This window comes from Cetorhinus maximus, chromosome 6 (assembly GCF_964194155.1).
Source record: "Cetorhinus maximus chromosome 6, sCetMax3.hap1.1, whole genome shotgun sequence".
Classification (NCBI taxonomy): Eukaryota; Metazoa; Chordata; class Chondrichthyes; order Lamniformes; family Cetorhinidae; genus Cetorhinus; species Cetorhinus maximus.
This window is the reverse complement of record NC_135884.1, coordinates 63,430,715-63,449,531: the sequence shown is the minus strand read 5'-3', so window position 1 is coordinate 63,449,531 and position 18,817 is coordinate 63,430,715. Positions and strand designations below refer to the sequence as shown.

The 18,817-nt window shown below is 43.2% G+C and overlaps 1 protein-coding gene across 1 annotated transcript in view; it reads left to right on the top strand.

Moving 5' to 3' along the window:
* Positions 1 to 18,817, top strand: part of itpr1b (inositol 1,4,5-trisphosphate receptor, type 1b) — a 490,770-nt gene that overhangs the window by 350,174 nt on the left and 121,779 nt on the right. The window contains exons 49-50 of the mRNA XM_078543785.1: positions 1,484 to 1,591; positions 5,636 to 5,828. Of these exons, the coding sequence (XP_078399911.1) occupies positions 1,484 to 1,591; positions 5,636 to 5,828 (301 nt within the window). The remainder of the gene's footprint in view (positions 1 to 1,483; positions 1,592 to 5,635; positions 5,829 to 18,817) is intronic.

The following is an 18,817-nucleotide window of genomic DNA, read 5'->3' as shown; positions in this document are numbered from 1 at the left end:
TCCCAGGGCAACTCCCTCCCGACTGTATAACTCTGTGTCACTACCTCTGTAGGTCTGTCCTGCAGTTGAGACAGGACATACCTAGGGCTGGTGATGTTGGTGTCTGGGACCTCGGCATATTCATGGAATCATACTTTACAATGTCAGGCTTTTGCTTGACTAGTCTGTGGGACCACTCCCCCAATTCTGGCACAAGCCCCCAGATGTTAGTAAGGAGGACTTTGCAGGGTCGACAGGGATTTTGTTGTTTCCAGTGCCTAGGTTGATGCCCAATGATCCGTCTGGTTTCGTTCCTTTTTGTACACTTCATAGTGTTTGTTGCAACTGAGTAGCTTGTCGGGCCATTTCAGAGGGCATTTAACAGTCAGCCACATTGCTGTGCGCCTGGAGTCACATGCAGGCCAGACCAGATGAAGACGGCAGATTTCCTTTCCTAAAGGGCATTAGTGAACCAGATAAGTTTTGACAACATGATCACTGTTACTGAGAGTAGCCTTTAATTCCAGATTTATTAATTGAATTTAAATTCCACCAGCTGCCATGGTGGGATTTGAACCTGTGTTTCCGTCACCCCCAACCACGCGCAACCCCCCCCCCCAATCTCTCCTGGAGCATTAGCCTGGGTCTCTGGATTTCTAGTCCAGCGACATTACTACTACGCCACCTCCCCCCAGACCAGCTCATCTAGGGTTGCATTAGTGCTGGATCACAAGTCTTCAGTACTGTTGCTGGGATGATGTCCGGGCCCATAGCCTTTCCAGTACTCAGTGCTTTCAGCCATTTCTTGATATCACGTGGAGTGAATCAAGTTGGCTCAAGACTGGCACCTGGGATGCTGGGCACCTTCGGAGGAGACCGAGATGGATCATCCACTCAGCACTTCTGACTGAAAATGGTTGCAGATGCTTCAGTCTTGTCTTTTACACATGTGCTGGGCTCCCCCATCATTGAGGGTGGGGATATTTGTGGAGCCTCCTCCAGTTAGTTGTTTAATTGTCCAAATACCATTCACAGCTGGATGTGACAGGATGTGAAAGACTGAGAACTTTTGAGCTCAAGGATAAGAAAGTTATTTCTTGACTAGATGTGATTACTGGCACTGATTCAGCAAAACTGTTGCCCCAAATAGCCTCTTGGTGTTTGACGGTTTATCTCCCAATAACCTGGATGTTCTTTTAATTAGCCCAGCAGTAGCTGAGTCTTCACGACTTAGAAGTGCATGTACCTGAGGAATGTAGTCACAGTTGAGTTGGTGGCTGTTGTGCCCCACCATTTTTGAGGAAGAGAAAGAATGAATAAAGTCTTCTAGTGCCACCTGCCAGTTGTAAGCAAGGAAGTGCGCACCTTGGGATCAATTGATGTGAGGGAATGCCTGAAGTGTGTCTTTTACAAAACAAGACATTTTAGGTTGCTTTTGAACTTGAGCTGTGGAGGAATGTGACAGTTTTGGCCCTGACATTCATAACCTTACTTATTCTTTCAGTTGGCACGCCATAACAAAGAGCTGCAACAAATGCTGAAGCCTGGCAGTCAGATGGGCGAAGGAGATGAAGCCTTGGAGTATTATGCTAAACACACGGCTCAGATTGAGGTCAGTAAAAATGAGACATAAAAACAAATGGCAACCAGCATCTTGGAAAGTCCTTATTTACAACCTTGATTGATGCAGAGGAATGTACTGGCGTATGAGATTAACTAAAAAACATGCCAACACAGGGTTTGAAGAAGGCCTGGGAACCAAAACAAAGAGCTAATCAGACCAGCCTTCCTGTTTGGGTTGTGGCATAAAGAATTCCAGTAAAACAAGACTTGTTATCTTGGGAAAGCGACCAAGATAACACAAGATATCCCAAGCCATGAAGTAATTTTTAGTCCCTACTTGTGACGTTTCCAACAGCATACAGTGGAAATAATCGATTAAGCTGGCAAATAAATGCCAGAAGAGAGGCTAAGGATGATCGAGTGGCACTGCACAGATAAAGGGGAACCTTCTTTGTTTTATGATGAGTACCATCTTCACATTGCACGAGATGATCAAGTCAATAACTGGTCCAAATTATTGAAATTTGTGGTTTTAATTTTTTTCATAAAAAAATGATGCACCAAAATGGCCATTGGTGTTCAAACTTGATCAGAGAGTCAACACGAGGGTCCTTGAGGCCTGTTTTAACTCTGAGGGGAATAGGTAGGAAGGATGGGAAGTTTGGAAGGGAAGCATGGCAGATTTTAACTGCCAGAATTCATTCCATGCTGAGTCAACTCCTCACTTGCCTGGGTGGAAAATTGCAGCTGGCCAGTAGGTGAGCAACAGCTAAATGGCGTTCCCCCATGAACGCTGACAGTTCCAGTGGGGTAACTGAAATGTTACTGTCTTGGAGTTCGAAGCTCAACTTCCCGTGTGGCCTGTATAAATGGAACCTGGTCGGATTTCTTGCGTTTCAGTCGGAAGTAGGCTTAATAAATTCTGCTTCTGTGTACCTTAGTGTATAAAATGTAGTGGCACTGCAGAAAGTTCTGCTCTGTGATCTTCTGGCATTGGAAGAAGCTTTGTGTTCTCAAAGGTTTGTCTACCACTGTGAGCCACTGATGGATGGGCTTATTAATTGCAGCAAATCGCTGTGGTTGAGATCAATAAATATAAAAGCTGCATGATGATTGTCATTGTTATCTGGTCACTTGCTGGAAACTGCACTGCAGATCTGAACGCACAAGAAGGGACTGGTGCTTATAGTTGTGACAAATACAAGTGCCCACACAGCATTAACTAAACATTTGGTGGCTGAACAAATCCTTGTTCTTTGGGTGGCCACCTATCGCAGCTGATGTAATCAGAGGTGACTTCTTCCAGCCCAGCCCACCCCCACCAACCCATTCTTGAATGTTGCACGCCTGATGCTTCCAATAGTTGTTTTTTTTTTTGGCTGGTGCTTTGAAATGACATCTTCCAAGATGTTTTCCGTGATCTCTCAATTCCGTCTGCATCCTGGCCAAAACTACCTGGGCTTGAGATTGATACCCAATTGAATTGCTGTAACAGCACATGAAAGACAGGGTTAATATCTGGATGCTAATCCCAAGCAAACACAGCAAATGACTGAAGATGTTGATAGACATGCCCAACCTACTTTGTCCAGTTCATTGAGTGTGGGCACAGGGCAGCAGGAGAGTCTGAGTGCAGAAGTCTTGAGGCACTAGTTGTCCACGTTGCCGGTTGGATGCCACATATGCTGGAACAGTTTACCCCGCAGGTATTCTAAAGTACAGGTCTCCCGCTCTACAGTTGGGGCAGCTAATCTGTGCTGTGTCCAGTACACTAAGCAATTTTGCTTTGTTATTTGGAGTGAATCGAATTGGCTATAGACTGGCATCTGTGATGCTGGATGTTCTTTTAATTGCCCAGTAGTGGCTGAGTCTTCACGACTCAAGCGCATGACCCTGAGGAATGTCGTCATAGTTGAGGCAGTGGAGGAGGCTTTGAAGAATCATCCATTCAGGACATCTGGCTGAAGATGGCAGCAAGTGCTTCAGCTTTGACTCTTCCACTTGTGCTGGGCTCCACTGTCATTTAGGGTGGGGATGTTCAAGGAGCTGCTTCCTCCTCCCATTATTTGCTTAATTTTCCACTGCCATTCAGAACTCTGTGCAAGAACTGCAGAGCTCTGACTTGATCTGGCAGTTTTGCTTAGTTCTGTATATAGCATGCTGCTTCTGGTGTTTAGCACACATTTGGTCTTGAGTTGTAGCTTCACCAGCTTGTCGCCCCATTTTTGGACACACCTGGTGTTGCCCATGGCATGCTATTGTATACTCCTCATTGAACCAGGTTAGCATTCTGGCTTGATGGTAGAGTGAGGGATATGCTGGGCAGTGAGGTTACAGATTGTGATGGAATACAGTTTTGCTGCTGCTGATGGACAGCACCTCATGGTGCCCAATTATGAGTTGCTAGATCTGTTCTTGATCCCATTTAGCATAGTGGTAGTGCCACACAACAATGCAGGATGTCCTCAGTGTAAAGATGGGACTTGGTCTCCACGAGGACTATGCGGTTGACACTCCTACCAAATTTTATTGGACAGATGCATCTATGACAGGTAGATCGGTGAGGACGAGTTAAGTAGGTCATCCCCGTGTGTTCATTCTCTCACCACCTACTGCAAGTCCAATCTGGCATACATGACCTTCAGGCCTTGCCCAGCTAAGTCAGTAGTGGTAGAATTGAACCACTCTTGATGATGGACATTGAAGTCCCCCACTGAGAGTACATTCTGTGCCCTTGCCACTTCTCGATAAGCAATCATAAACAAAGTTGTTACAGTTGTGTGCTGCCTATCACAAGTTTACATTGCCTCATCTATGTACAATAGAATACAGCAATTGTCAATAAATACTAGACTTTTGTGAAATGAAGATTTGGGAATTTAATCCCCAATTTCTTTCAAAGTGTTCTTGAAGATGTAAAGAACCTTTTCAGTCTCCATGGGAAAAGAGGCACACCCTTCTACCCTATAAATCCTATTGAGCACAGGTTGGAATCTTGCACATGTTCAGAAAGCACAGGCCCATTTGAAAGCCCTCTCTATCTAATCTGTCATGTTTTTGTAATGATATAAAAACACCAATCGCTCATAAGGGATTGGGTAAACACGTGGGTTCACTTATTTAGACTAAGCACATAAGAACGTACATACATGGTAGAAAACTTGAAAGCAGCAGAGCTGTGTGTGCTGAGTCCTGCTCACAGGCCAAAGTGAATCTGGGACTGGATCACATGACACACTTCTCTTCCCATGGTAGTGATAGGCATATTACACAATCTGAAGTGAAAATCTCCACTCAAAGCCCAGGGCTTTGAAACAGGCTGTCAACAAAGATCTTAGAAGGCACAAAAGATTTTGTTAATGTATTCTTTTGGAAAAATTATTTACAACCTTGTTCATCAAAGAATTAGTTACTGAGAAAAGAAATGGTGGATAAAAATGTTTTCAGAAAGTATTTGAGGTGATTTGGTTGGTTCATGAACAGACCATGATGGCAAAATATTAACATTTTTTTTCCTTAGTGTTTACATACAATTTTTATGTTAAAAATGTTGAGTGGAAAAGTGTTACACAAAGTAACATTTACAGATAGGAAGAGTCTGCTGTCCAGAGGATCCTTCATAATAGCCTGTATGGTGTTTACTGGTAACTAATAATGTAAATTTGTATATCTAATTTTAAAAAATTTATTTATGGGAAGTGGGTGTCGCTGGCTAAGCCAGCATTTATTGACCATCCCTAATTGTCCTTGAGACAGTGGTGGTGAGCTGCCTTCTTGAACTGCTGCAGTCCATGTGGCGTAGGTACACTCATTATGCTATTAGGGAGGGAGCTCCATGATTGTGACCCAGTGACAGTGAAGGAACTGTGATATATTTTCAAGTCAGGATGGTGAATGGCTTGGAGGGGAACTTCCAGGTGGTGGTGTTCCCACCTGTCTGCTGCCCTTGTCCTTCTAGATGGTAGCAATCATGCATTTGGAAGGTGCTGCCTAAGGAGGCTTGGTGAGTTTCTGGTAGTTGCAAAGACAAAGTTTTAATTCTGGTGGTAGTATTATTATTAATAAGTTTTAATTCAATCCTTGTTTTCTGCAGATTGTGAGGCAGGACCGCACAATGGAACAGATAGTTTTCCCTGTTCCAAATATCTGTGAGTTCCTCACCAAGGAATCTAAATTGCGTGTGTATTATACCACTGAGCGGGATGAGCAAGGCAGCAAGATTAACGACTTCTTCCTCAGCTCCGAGGACCTCTTCAATGAAATGAACTGGCAAAAGAAGCTTCGAGGTTGGTTTAATTTTTTGTTGAGCTACAGTTCCTTTTTGCTTTCGGCTGTAATGCAAAAATAAAGCTGAATCTTCTCCTCCTCCTGATCTTATTACCACTTAATAACCCAGCAAGTAACCTTGAAGCGTGCATGCTTTGCACATGCATTGACTGCTGAAATAGTCCAGATGGGACACTTGTCTGCATTTTGCACTGCACCAATATTAAAAATATAATTGAGGCTATAGTTTATCTCTCTACATGTTTTACCATTAATTATACCTGACCTTGGTATGTGGCATTTAAGCCTGGAAGAAAAATAATCCTTCAGAAATGAGAATTATGTGTTTGTAAATATTCAGAGGCAAAGTGAGCACAGCCCAAGGACAGTCGTTGATGAGAGAGGTTTTGTATCTCAGCTTTGGGAACTGATTCTCATGCCCAATGAAAGGCAATGAAATAGTTTCCACTGAAATCATTGGATGACGTTTGTGTCTGAAGCTATTCGCTTTGTTACTGTGTTCTGTTCAGTTGTGGCCTGAGGCTTCCTGGGGCCCAACTCCAGAGGCTTGAGAACATGATCCAGGCTGACAAACAAGTTCTGCCTTGTCGAAAGTGCTGTCTTTCAGATGAGATGTTAAAACGAAGCCCCATTTTACCCTCTCAGATTATCTGTTCTTTATCAGATTGCTATTTGCGGGACCTTGCTGTTCACAATTGGCTGCTATGTTTCCTACATTATAAGGGTGACGACACTTCAGAAGAACTTAATTGACTGTAAAATGCATGGGAATGTCTTGAGATTGTGGAAGATGCTAAATGAATGGGAGTACATTCTTCTTACATGAATCCTGAAGATTTCAGGATCACAAAGAGCAGGACTGTTTTTCCAGGTGCCTCAACGAAACATTGGATTGCCTCTTACTCACTTTGCCTTCTGTGATCAGTCCAGACACCCTCCCCCAACACCCCATCTCTTTGCTTGGAGCCTGGGAATTTTCCCTTGTGTGTCTGGCAGGGGGTCTTCTGTTTTCCAAGCTCCCACTCCAGGCCGCCAATCAGTTATTGAACCCCACCAGATTCAGATAGGATACTTAATTTGGATAATAGGCCCAGGGGTTAAAACCTTTCCAAGCCGCACATGCCACCATCTTGCAAGCTTGCTGCTCAACCCTCATCAAATATATAAATACTGAATTTCTAGTGCCCAGAATAACCTCTCCTTCCTGCAATCTATGCTAAAGGTTATGCTGTTCCAAGTATTCACCAACTACATCTCTCAAAATGTGTCCCAGCAGGATAAACTTATTGTTCTGCTGTCTTTAGGTATGCACCCGCCCCCCCTGTATTGTTATGCTGATCATCAATTCTTGGCACCTCAAACAATTCACACAGTATGCCACTCTGTTTACTTCACCGGGCTCCTTTAAGACCAATGGTTACAAATTGCACTCAGGCTGCTCCACAAGTATCTAATGTATTCATGCTTAGATCAGTTATTATTTGCATACTGTCTGGTTCCTCTTCTACTGTTCCTGGAAATTTGATGTTTGACTTGTCCAACTTGCCTTTCTCTTTCTCTGTAAAGATGAAGTGATGTAACTATTTCATAATCCTGTTTCTTTGTCCTTAACTGCATTCATTTCCATTTTAACTTCAGCTTCACCAATAGCTCTTCAAGTGAGTCACTTTTCTACGATAAACCTTCCACAATAGTTGTATGTAATGACCATTAGTAAATTAAATCCTTAACATTAAAATATCTCTCTCTTAATGGACATGTACTTTCAGGTTTGTAAATGATTTTGTTCTACTTTCACATTATATGAAATGTATTTTTGAGTATTACTGATAAAAGACATTTTGTCGAAGCTTTTCATTTTGCACTCATCAGGACAATCATCAGAAAGCAATGTCAGGGGAAGCAACAACTTTTATACTGTTTGAGAAGAGAGTGCTGATTGATTGGCAAGTGGTTTCTGATTGGTAGAGGTGTTACCATGGAGAATGTACCAGTTAATGGTGACTGACAGTTAACTGCCAAGCATTGTATGAAATTTAAACCAGGCAACTTGACTCTGGTAAAGGCATTGCCCTGAGGAATGGATCAGCGAATGGCTATCACTTATTTTGTTTAGCTGAAACAGGCACAATGTGTGTACGTGTTCTTTCTATCTGCAAAGAACAGGGCCCTGTGTATTAATATATGTAGCTTCCAGTACATGCAAATGTGCCACACTACAAGCCTGAATGACACTCTTAAATTGGTTGTCAGCGTAATTTTTAGCACACAGAGGATTATTTAGCAAATGTTGCCCATGAGGGAATTCTAACTCCGATGGGGAGATGATTAAGAGGAACTGATTACAATTTAACACACCCACCACTCTACAAACCCTCTAGGTCAACATCAAGCTCTCGCTAACAAATAGCCGCAAGTAATATTAGCCTAATCTAGGGCATAACTGATAAACCTCTGCTGTAAAACAAAAACAGAAATACCTGGAAAAACTCAGCAGGTCTGGCAGCATTGGCGGAGAAGAACAAAGTTGACGTTTCGAGTCCTCATGACCCTTCAACAGAACTAAGTAAAAATAGGAGAGGGGTGAAATATAAGCTGGTTTAAGGTGGGGGGGGGGGGTGGGGGGAGAAGTGGTGGGGGGGTGGTTGTAGGGACAAGCAAGCAGTGATAGGAGCAGATAACCAAAAGATGTCACAGACAAAAGTACAAAGAGGTGTTGAAGGTGGTGATATTATCTAAAAGAATGTGTTAATTAAGAATGGATAGCAGGACAAGCAAGGTATAGATAGCTCTAGCGGGGGTGGGGTGCAATAAGACTAAAAGGGCATAAAAGGTATAGATTTAAAAATAATAGAAATAGGTGGGAAAAGAAAAATCTATATAAATTATTGGAAAAAACAAAAGGGAGGGGGAAGAAACGGAAAGGGGGTGGGGATGGAGGAGGGAGTTCAAGATCTAAAGTTGTTGAACTCAATATTCAGTCTGGAAGGCTGTAAAGTGCCTAGTCGGAAGATGAGGTGCTGTTCCTCCAGTTTGCGTTGAGCTTCACTGGAACAATGCAGCAAGCCAAGGACAGATATGTGGAACCTCTGCTGTAACTGCTGCAATTAATCTTCCAGCAACTTTTTTTTTTTGTTTTGCATTATCTTATTTTCTTAATTTATGAAATTAAGAGGACCTTGCACTGTTTGAGCATTACCAATTAATTTACATAGAAGAGAAACTTACCTCACTTCCATTCCCAAGACAACGTCCTGACCACACAGCACAACGTAGAATCATAGAATCAGATAGCACCAAAGGAGGCCATTGGGTCCATCTTGCCTATGTAGGGCTTTTTGAAAAAGCTATCCAATTAGTCTCTCTTCCCCTGCCTTTTCCTGCAAAACTTTACCTCTTCCAAGTACTTACCCAATTTTCTCTTGAATGCTTTTATTGAATCTGCTTCCGCCATCCTTTCAGGCAGTTAATTGCAATGCAAGACACTTCCTGCATTATAAACAAAACCTCCCCCAATTATTTTGCCGATCACCTTAAACCTGCATCCTCTGGTTGCTGACCCTTTTGCCATCGGAAAATGTTTTCCCTTATTTACTCTATCAAAACCCTTCATAATTTTAAACACCTCCATCTCTTCAAGAAAAATAACTTGTTCTTTCTTCTTCCCTTTTATAATGAGTACCACATCCCTGGTGCTATTTTTATAAATCTCTTCTACATCCTGTCTCAGGGTGGAATCATCCCAGACTAAGTGCGGTAGCGGGCAGGTAAAACGACGTTATATGCCGTGTCGTCCCAAACCTGCCACATTATTTATGCGTTCCCAGGAAGCACGCCGTTTCCATGGTGGGCGGGCTCTGATTCGACTGCCATGCTGTCCCCTGCTGCTTCATCATGCCAGGCACCACATTTGAAGTACAGCCACGCTCAGTGCTTCCACCCAGGACTGCAGCAAACACAACATGGCCCCGAAAGACAAGTCTGCAGCCCTCAAGCGCCCTTTGGACGATGTGGAGGCCTGCTGTGATGTCCTCCAACCCCGCTCTGCTCGCAGGAGGGGCAGCTGCATCACCACTCTGGCTTGGTCAGCGATGGCAGTAGGGATCAGTGCCAGTGCTGCACAGAAGAGGTTGGCCATCCAGATAGAGGATGAATGATCTCATCCATGCAGCCAGGGTATGGCAACCAGCTAATCATTCTAAACTCTCTAACTCAATCCCATCACACATTCACTGGCATCTCACTCACTGCCAGCTCAAGGACATCACCACCCATTCTCTCACACATGTCCATCTGGCCTAATCTTCTCTGGAGACTGCCTCCTCAGCCCTCACCATCTTGAGGCCACTTGCACAGATCAACGTGCTCCCACACACACCCTGGGATACCTTCCTTTCCCAGTGCAGCTCTCACCCTGCAACCTCTTCCCTTGCCTGAGGCCACATCTCCCCCTTCCCCAAGCAAGCCCTAGCCCTGCAGCTGTTGAAAAGCCACCCACATATGGCTGATGTAGCGGGTTAAGACTTGCCATGAGCCCCCACTAAAAGTGATGCGGTGCTGTCTGTGAAGCCTGGTGCTGATGACTGCGAGTGCTGACTCGAAGCAAGGTGGGCAAACAAACCTTGAAGTCCTGAGCGAAGTGCAGCCTGCCAAGGGCGCATCTCTTCTGTGCTGTTGTGAAACACGTCGGCGTACGATCCAGCAGGGGGGTGGACGATTCTGGCGGGCTGGCCTAATAATGATATGCTGATATATTGCAATGAGGTTCCCGATGGCGGAGAATGCGGCACGCCATTGGCGGGCTGACTGGACGATCGCCAACTGGTTTCACGCTGTCATGAAACCTATTGTCCGCTCATGCCCCCGAACACGCCTGACGCCAGCGGGCATGGAAAATCCCGGCATAAGGCTTTAATATCTTTCCTAAAACATCGTGCCCAGAACTATAATGATGCTGGAGCCTAACCAATGATTTAGGAAACGTTTATCATGACTTCCTTGTACTGTATGCCTCTACTAATAAAGCCAAGGATCCTGTATGCATTTTTTAACAGCCTTATCAATTGTCCTAACCCCTTCATAGATTTGTGTATCTACATCCCCAGGTTTCTCTCTCCTTGCACCCCTTTTAGAAGTGCACCATATATTTCATATTGCTTTTACTCATTCTTCCTACTAAAATGCATCACTTCACAATTCTCTGCATTATGTTTCATCTGCCATGTGTCCGCCCATTTTACTAGCCTGACCTCCTGAATTCCATTACTATCCTCATCACTGTTTACTGCCTTTCTCAGACGTCTGTAAACTTTGAAATTGTATTCCTGTATACCATTTCCAGGTCATTACTCTTTGATATATATTAATGCTATTATTAGCCCTTTTGGGACACCACCATGTGTCTAAAAAGCAGCCATTCACCGTTACTCTGCTTTCTGTCCCTAAGCCAATTTTGTATATACACTGCCACTGTCACTTTAATCTTATAGGCCTCAACTTTGCTAATAGACCTATCATTATGGACTGAAAGTCCACATATGCAACATCAACTGCGCTGCTTTCATCCACCCTTTCTGTTAGGTGTACATTCTGGTTCCTAATTGGCCAGCCCTTCCTTGGACTGCATTGATTCTCTACTCAGTTGTACAGAATTTAATTAAAAATAACGTGTTAATTTTTATCTATGCTTTTCACAGTCTTAGATGCCTCTATAAGGTCAACCCTCAGACCTCCTTTCCAACCTAAAAAGCCCAAGTCTCTCCAGCCTTTCCTCACAATTTAGACTCCTGAGGCAGGATCATCCTTGTGGCTCTTTTCTGCACTGCCTCCAGCTCTTAAATTTCTCGCACTCATTAACTGGGGCTGGACTTAACGGGTGCCGTATTCCTTGTCTACTACCCCCACCACCACCCCCCCCCCGCCCCCCCACCACCAAATCTGAAAATTTGGTTGTCAGCCTGTCCACCTAAAACTTGGCTGCTCTGCAGCGATATTATGATTGGAACAGCCTTAATTGTTTCAGAGTGGGGCTTCCACCCCCAATTGGGAGGAAGTCCCACCTTAGCTGCTGACCAATTTGGCTGGCAGCTCTGTAGTCCCAGCAGCACCAGGATCATGTAGTGGCCGCTGCAGGGACTGCAGGCAGTCCCTGAGAAACATAGGAACATAAGAATTAGGAGCAGGAGTAGGCCATTTGGCCCCTTGAGCCTGCTCCACCATTGAATAAGATCATGGCTGATCTTACTGAGGGCTCAAGCCACATTCCTGCCTACCCCCGTTATCCTTTGACTCCCTTGTCAGTCAAGAATCTATCTACCTCTGCCTTAAATATATTCAATCTCTGGGGAAGAGTTCCAAAAACTAATGACCCGTTGAGAGAAAAAAATTCACCTGATTTCTGTCCTGAATGGGCGACCCCTTATTTTTAAACGGTGTCCCCTAATTCAAGTGTCTCCCCAAGGGGAATCATCCTTTCAGCGTCCACCTGGTCAGATCCCCTCAGGATGTTATATGCCTGCACAAGATTACCTCTCATTCCTCTAGACTCTGCTGGATATAGGCCCTGTCTGTTCAGCCTCTTGTTATATGATAACCTCTCCCCAGCTGAGTGAACCTTCTCTGAACTTCTTCTAATACATTTATATCCTTTCTTAAATAAGGAGGCTAAAACTCTACACAGTATTCCAAATGAGGTCTCACCAACACCCCTGTACAACTGTAGCAAACATCCCTACTTTTATATTCCATTCCCCTTGCAATAAATAACAACATTGCATTTGCCTTCCTAATCACTTGCTGCACCTGCATACTAACATTGTGTGATTCATGTACCAGGCTACCCAGATCCCTCTGTACTGCAGAGTTCTGCAATCTCTCTCCATTTAAATAATCTACTCCTTTTTTTATTCTTCCTGCCAAAGTGAACAAGCGCACATTTTCCCACATAATACTCCATCCGCCAAATATTTGCCCACTGACTTAAGGAGCCTGCAAAGGGATGTTGATAGGTTAAGTCCACAACATATTCTCATATCTATCTTTGTGTCATCAACAAATTTAGCTACCATACATTCAGTCCCATCATCCATTTCATTGATATAAATTGTAAATAGTTGAGGCCCCAGCACTGATCCCTGGGGCACTCCACTTGTCACACCTTGCCAACCCAAAAATGACCCGTTTATGCCTGCACTCTGTTTCCTGTCAGCTAATCAATCGTCTATCCATGCTAATATGTTACCCCCTACACCATGAGCTCTTAATTTGTGTAGTAACCTTTGATGTAGTACCTTGTCAAATGCTTTCTGGAAATCTAAGTACAGAAAATCCACAGGTTTCCCTCTATCCACGTTGCTTGTTACTTTCTCAAAGAACTCCAATAAATTAGTCAAACATGATTTCCCCTTCACAAAACCATGTTGATTCTGAAGTAAAAGCAGAAAATGCTAGAAAAGCTCAGGAGGTCTGGCAGCACCTGTGGAGAGAGAAACAGTTAACATTTCGAGCCTGTACGAATACCCTTCAGAGCTGAAGGGAAGTAGAAATGTGATGGATTTTATACTGTTGAAGAAAGCGGGTGGAGCAAAATAGAAGGACAAGAATAGGTGGGAGCTCAGGAGAGCTTTGACAAAGATGTCATGGACACAAGACAAAGGGAGTGTTAATGATAGTGCTAAAGATTAAGGAAGGTGCTAATAGTGGCCTGAAGGTCAGATAGCCACGCGTGTTAATAGCAGAACGAGGGTCAGCGGTCTCTGAAAGCAAAACATAAGAACAAGTTACAGATTGGCTGGAGGGAGGAAGTGAGTTGGGAAAAAAAATGTAAAAATTATCAAAATGGAGGAGTTCATGGTCTGAAGTTGTTGAACTCGATGTCAAGTCCAGTAGGCTGTAACGTGCCTAATCAGAAGAAGTACTGTTCCTCCAGTTTGCGTTGGGCTTCACTGGAACATTGCAGCAGGCCAAGGACAGATATGTGTGCCTTAGAGCAGGATGGGGTGTTGAAACGACAGTAAAGTCGAGGTCATGCTTTGGGACCGAGCGAAAGCGGTCACCCAGTCTGCGTTTAATCCCCTTGATGTAGAGGAGACCGCATTGTGAGCAGCAAATACAGTAGATTAAATTGAAAGAAGTGCAAGTGAATCGCTGCTTCGCTTGAAAGGAGTGTTTGAGGCCTTGGACAGTGAGGAGGTAAAGGAGCAGGTGCTACACCTTACGCGATTGCATGGGAAGGTGCCATGGGAAGCAGATGAGGTTTTGGCGGTGGTAGAGGAGTAGACCAGGGTGTCACGGAAGGAACGGTGCCTATGGAATGCTTACAGGGGAGGTGAGGGGACGATGTGTTTGATGGTGGCATCATGCTGGACTTTATGGAAATGGCGGAGGCTGGTGAGGTGAACGGTGAGGACAAGGGGAACCCTTTCATGGTTGTGGCATGGAGGAGTGAAGGTAGATTTGTGGGAGATAGGGCCCTCAACTGTGTCCGACCCATCAACTACAGTGATATTGGGTGCCTTGGCTCAGTGAAAAGGAAGACGTATCAGAAGTACTGTTTTGGAACAGATGCAACAGAGGCAGAGAAACTGGGAGAATGGGATGGAGTCCTTACAGGAAGCAGGATGCGGGGAGCTGCAGTCAAGGTAGCCGTGGGAGTCGGTGGGTTTGTAATAAATATTGATAGTCTGTCATCAGACATGGAGACAAGGAAGGGAAGGAAAATGTCAGAGATGGATCATTTTGAGGTGAGAGAAGGGTGGAAATGGGAAGCAAAATCTGTAATATTTTTCCAGATCTAGTTGAGAACACAAAGTAGCACCGATGCAGCCATTGATGTACCAGAAAAAGAGTCGTGGGAGAGGACCTGAGTAGCACTGGAACAAGCAATGTTCCAAATACCCCACAAAAAGATAGGCATAACTGGGGCCCATGCAAGTACCCATAGCCGCATCTTTTATTTGGAGGAAGTGAGATGAGTTAAAAGAGAAATTGTTCAATGAGAGAACAAGTTTAGCTATTAACACGTTCTGCAATCTGACCTTAAGTTCATTATTAGCACCTTCTTAGTCTTTAACACTATTATTAACACTCCCTTTGTCTTGAGTCCATGGCATCTTTGTCAAATCTCTGCTGAGCTCCCATCTATCCCTGACTTTCTATTTTGCTCCACTGCCCCCCCCATCCAACAGTATAAAATCCATCACATTTCTATTTCTCTTTAGCTCCAAAGAGTCATGCGGACTCAGTGTTACTCGGTTTCTTTCACCACAGATGCTGCCAGACCTGCTGAGCTTTTCTAGCATTTTCTGTTTTTATTTCAGAGTTCCAGCATCCCTAATATTTTGTTTTCACCATGTTGACTGTGCCTGATTGCACTGAGATTTTCTAAGTGCCCTGCTATAACCTACTTAATAATAGATCATAGCATTTTCCCAAAGACAGATGTTAAGCTAACTGGCCTGTAGTTTCCAGCTTTCTGCCTCCCTCCTTTCTAGAATAAAGGAGTCACATTCACTATTTTCCAATCTGATGGGACCGTTACAAAATCTAGGGAATTTTGGAAAATTAAAACCAATGCATCTACTATTTCAGCAGCCACTTCCTTTGAGACCCTAGGATGAAGTCCATCAAAATCTGGGGATTTAGCAGCTTTTAGCTCTAATGATTTTCTCAGTACCCTTTCCCTAGAGAATGTAATTGTTTTCATTTCCTCCCTCCCTTTCATCTCCTGATTTGCACTTATTCCTGGGATGTTATTTGTATCCTCTACAATAAAGACAGATGCAAAATATCTGTTCAGTTTGTCCACCTCCATCATTAATTCTCCAGACTCTCTCTCTAGAGGACTGATGCTCACTTTACTTGGTCTTTTTCTTTTCAAATAGCTGTAGAAACTCTTACTATCTTTTCTATATATCTTACAATATTTCTAGCAAATTATCTTGTACTCTAATTTCTTCCTTCTTCTTAATCTTTTATTCATTCTTTGCTGTCCTTTATATTCTGTCCAATCTTCTGACCTACCATTTATCCTTGCAGAATTATGTTTTTTCTTTCAATTTGATACTAACTTTAACTTCCTTAGTTAGCCACGGATGGTGCATCCTTCCCTTAGAGCCTTTCTTCTCACTGGAATGTAACTTTTCTCAGTGTTCTGAAATATCTCCTTAAATATCTGCCACTGCTTCTCTATTGACCTATTCCTTAACTGAATTTCCCAGTTCACTTCAGTGAGCTCTGTCTTCATGCCCTCATAATTATCCTCAGTTAAGTTTAAAACACTAGTCTTAGATCCCCTCCTCTCTCACTCAAACTGAATGTGAAATTTAATCATATTACCCAGGACGCCTTCAGTCTGATAGCATTAATTAACCCTGTCTCATTGCACATTACCAGATCTAGTATAGTCTGCTCTCTGGTTGACTCTAGAACATGCTGCTCTAAGAAACTGTCCTGCAAACACACCAAGAACTCATCTTCCAGGCTACCTTTGCCAATCTAATTCATCCAATCCATATATAGATTAAAATTACCCTTGATTATCACTGTACCTTTTTCACAAACCCCCATTATTTCTTCCTGTATTCCCCATCCTACAGTGTGGTTACTGTTACAGGCCTATAAACCGCTCCCACAAGTGATTTCTTAACTTTATTATTTCTTATCTCTACCCAAACTGACCTCTAGAACTAAGGACATCTCTCTTTATTGTACTAATGTCATCCTTAATTAACAGAGCTACCCCTCCACCTTTCCCTAGCTTCCTGTTCTTCCTTAATGTCATGTTCCCTTGAATATTCAGGTACCAGTCTTTGTCATCTGTAGTGGTTATCAGATCATATATATTTATTTTGATTTGTGCTATCAATTCATTTGTGTTATTAATGCTACACACATTTAGATACAGAGCTGTTAGTTCTGTTCTTTTAATATTTTTGTAACCTCTAGCCTTATCTGCTGGTGCACATTGTTGTAGTATGTGCCTGCATGCCATTGTAATGTAAAGGTGCTCGGCAGAGCAAGGGTTAACGTGGGACTGGAGAATAGCACTGCCCACAGTATGATATATAGAGTCCCATGGTAATAGATTGAGAGAATAGTCTAGAGTAAGCACTCTGGAACCAGCCTGCATGGAGGTAACAGCACCATGCATGACAGTAACCTGGGATCTGTAAATAGTTAAATGTTAACAATAAAGGGTTCATCTTTAAATATACAAGACTCAAGATCTTCTCATTGAGACATCTTAAAAAAAAAACCCATATTACAACTTGGTAGCAGCAGTGGGATGTTAACACTATTAGCATAGTATAACACGGTTGACAGTGATGATCGCTTCTACAAAATATCACATCAGAGGTAGTACTATAATACGACATGGTCATCCATGGTGATATGAAAGGTGTCAGCTACATGCATGAACCTAGAACAGCATCCCAAGGTATGAAAAGCTATAAACAACTGAAGCCTAACTAGAGAGATGTGCACCTAAGAAGAAAACTTGAAGAAAAAGTTGAAGAGCCTTCACTACAGACTTGGAAGTGAGGATTCCACCAGAGTGAGTGGAAGCCCATTACAGAAAATTGCAAAAACCTGAATGGTGCAGTTCATAGATGGTGAGCAAAAATAAGTAATGGTGCTTACAGTTTAGAATAGGTGGTGGTGCCAAAAGATCCAGAGGGTAGTTGGAAGACTGTTTCAGTAAAAAATAAAGTTAAGAAGACTGGTAGAGTTAAATTGAGAAGTTTACAGAACATAGCCAATAATCACTCACTCCTGGTGAGAGGCAACTCATTTGAGTCCCTAATGTGTAAAAATGTTTGATATAGAGGTGATCTGAAATAATTTCATTTTCATGTCTGTTGTAGACTTGGAACCAAGACAATAAGGATGAGGAGAATATTATTTTCCATAAAATATTTTTGTGATCTAGACTGCACTGGCTGAAAGGGTGGTGGAGGAAGATTCAATTGTAACTTTCAAAAGGGAACTGGATAAATATTTGAGATGGAAAATCTTGCAAGGTTTTGGGAAAAAGCAGGAAAGTCATTGTATAGATCCTTCAAAGAACCAATACAGACACAATGGGCTGAATGGCCTCCGCTTATGTTATAAGATTCTATTATTCGTTCCAATTGTGGGGAAAGTTCTCAGCTTCTGCTTCATTGTTTTTGTATTATTTTAACATGTAAATTAAGTCTTCAATGCTAATTTTTTAAATTCATTCATGGGATGTGGGTATTGCTGGCTAGGCTAGCATTTATTGCCCATCCTTAATTGCCCTTGAGAAGGTGGGGGTGAGCTGCCTTCTTGAGCCACTGCACTCCATGTGGTGTAGGTACACCCACAATGCTGTTAGGAAGGGAGTTCCAGGATTTTGACCCAGCGATAGTGAAGGAATGGTGATATATTTCCCAGTCAGGATGGTGAGTGGCTTGGAGGGGAACTTCCAGGTGGCAGTTGCCATCTATCTGCTGCCCTTATCCTTCTAGATGGTAGTGGTTATGGGTTTGGAAGGTGCCTTGGTAAATTCCTGCAATGCACCTTGTTGATGGTACACACTGCTGCTACTGTGCATCGGTGGTGGATGGAGTGCATATATTTTGAAGAGGTGCCAATCAAGCAGGCTGCTTTGTCCTGGATGGTGTTAAGCTTCTTGAGTGTTGTTGGAGCTGCACTCATCCAGGCAAATGGGGAATACTCCACCACATTCCTGACTTGTGTCTTGTTGATGGAGGACAGGCTTTGGGGAGTCAGGAGGTGAGTTACTCGTTGCAGGATTCCTAGTTTCTGACCTGCTTTTGTAGCCGCAGTATTTATATGGCTGGTCCAGTTCAGTTTCTGGTCATTTGTAATTTCACTGGATATGCTTCCTCCTACCAGGAGAAACAGTAAAACTAACTTTGCCAATATTCCTCTGGGTTAAACTGTTCAAGATGTTCTCAGTTACTTATTTGGTTGCATGAGGATGATTATTAAGTACAAGTTATTG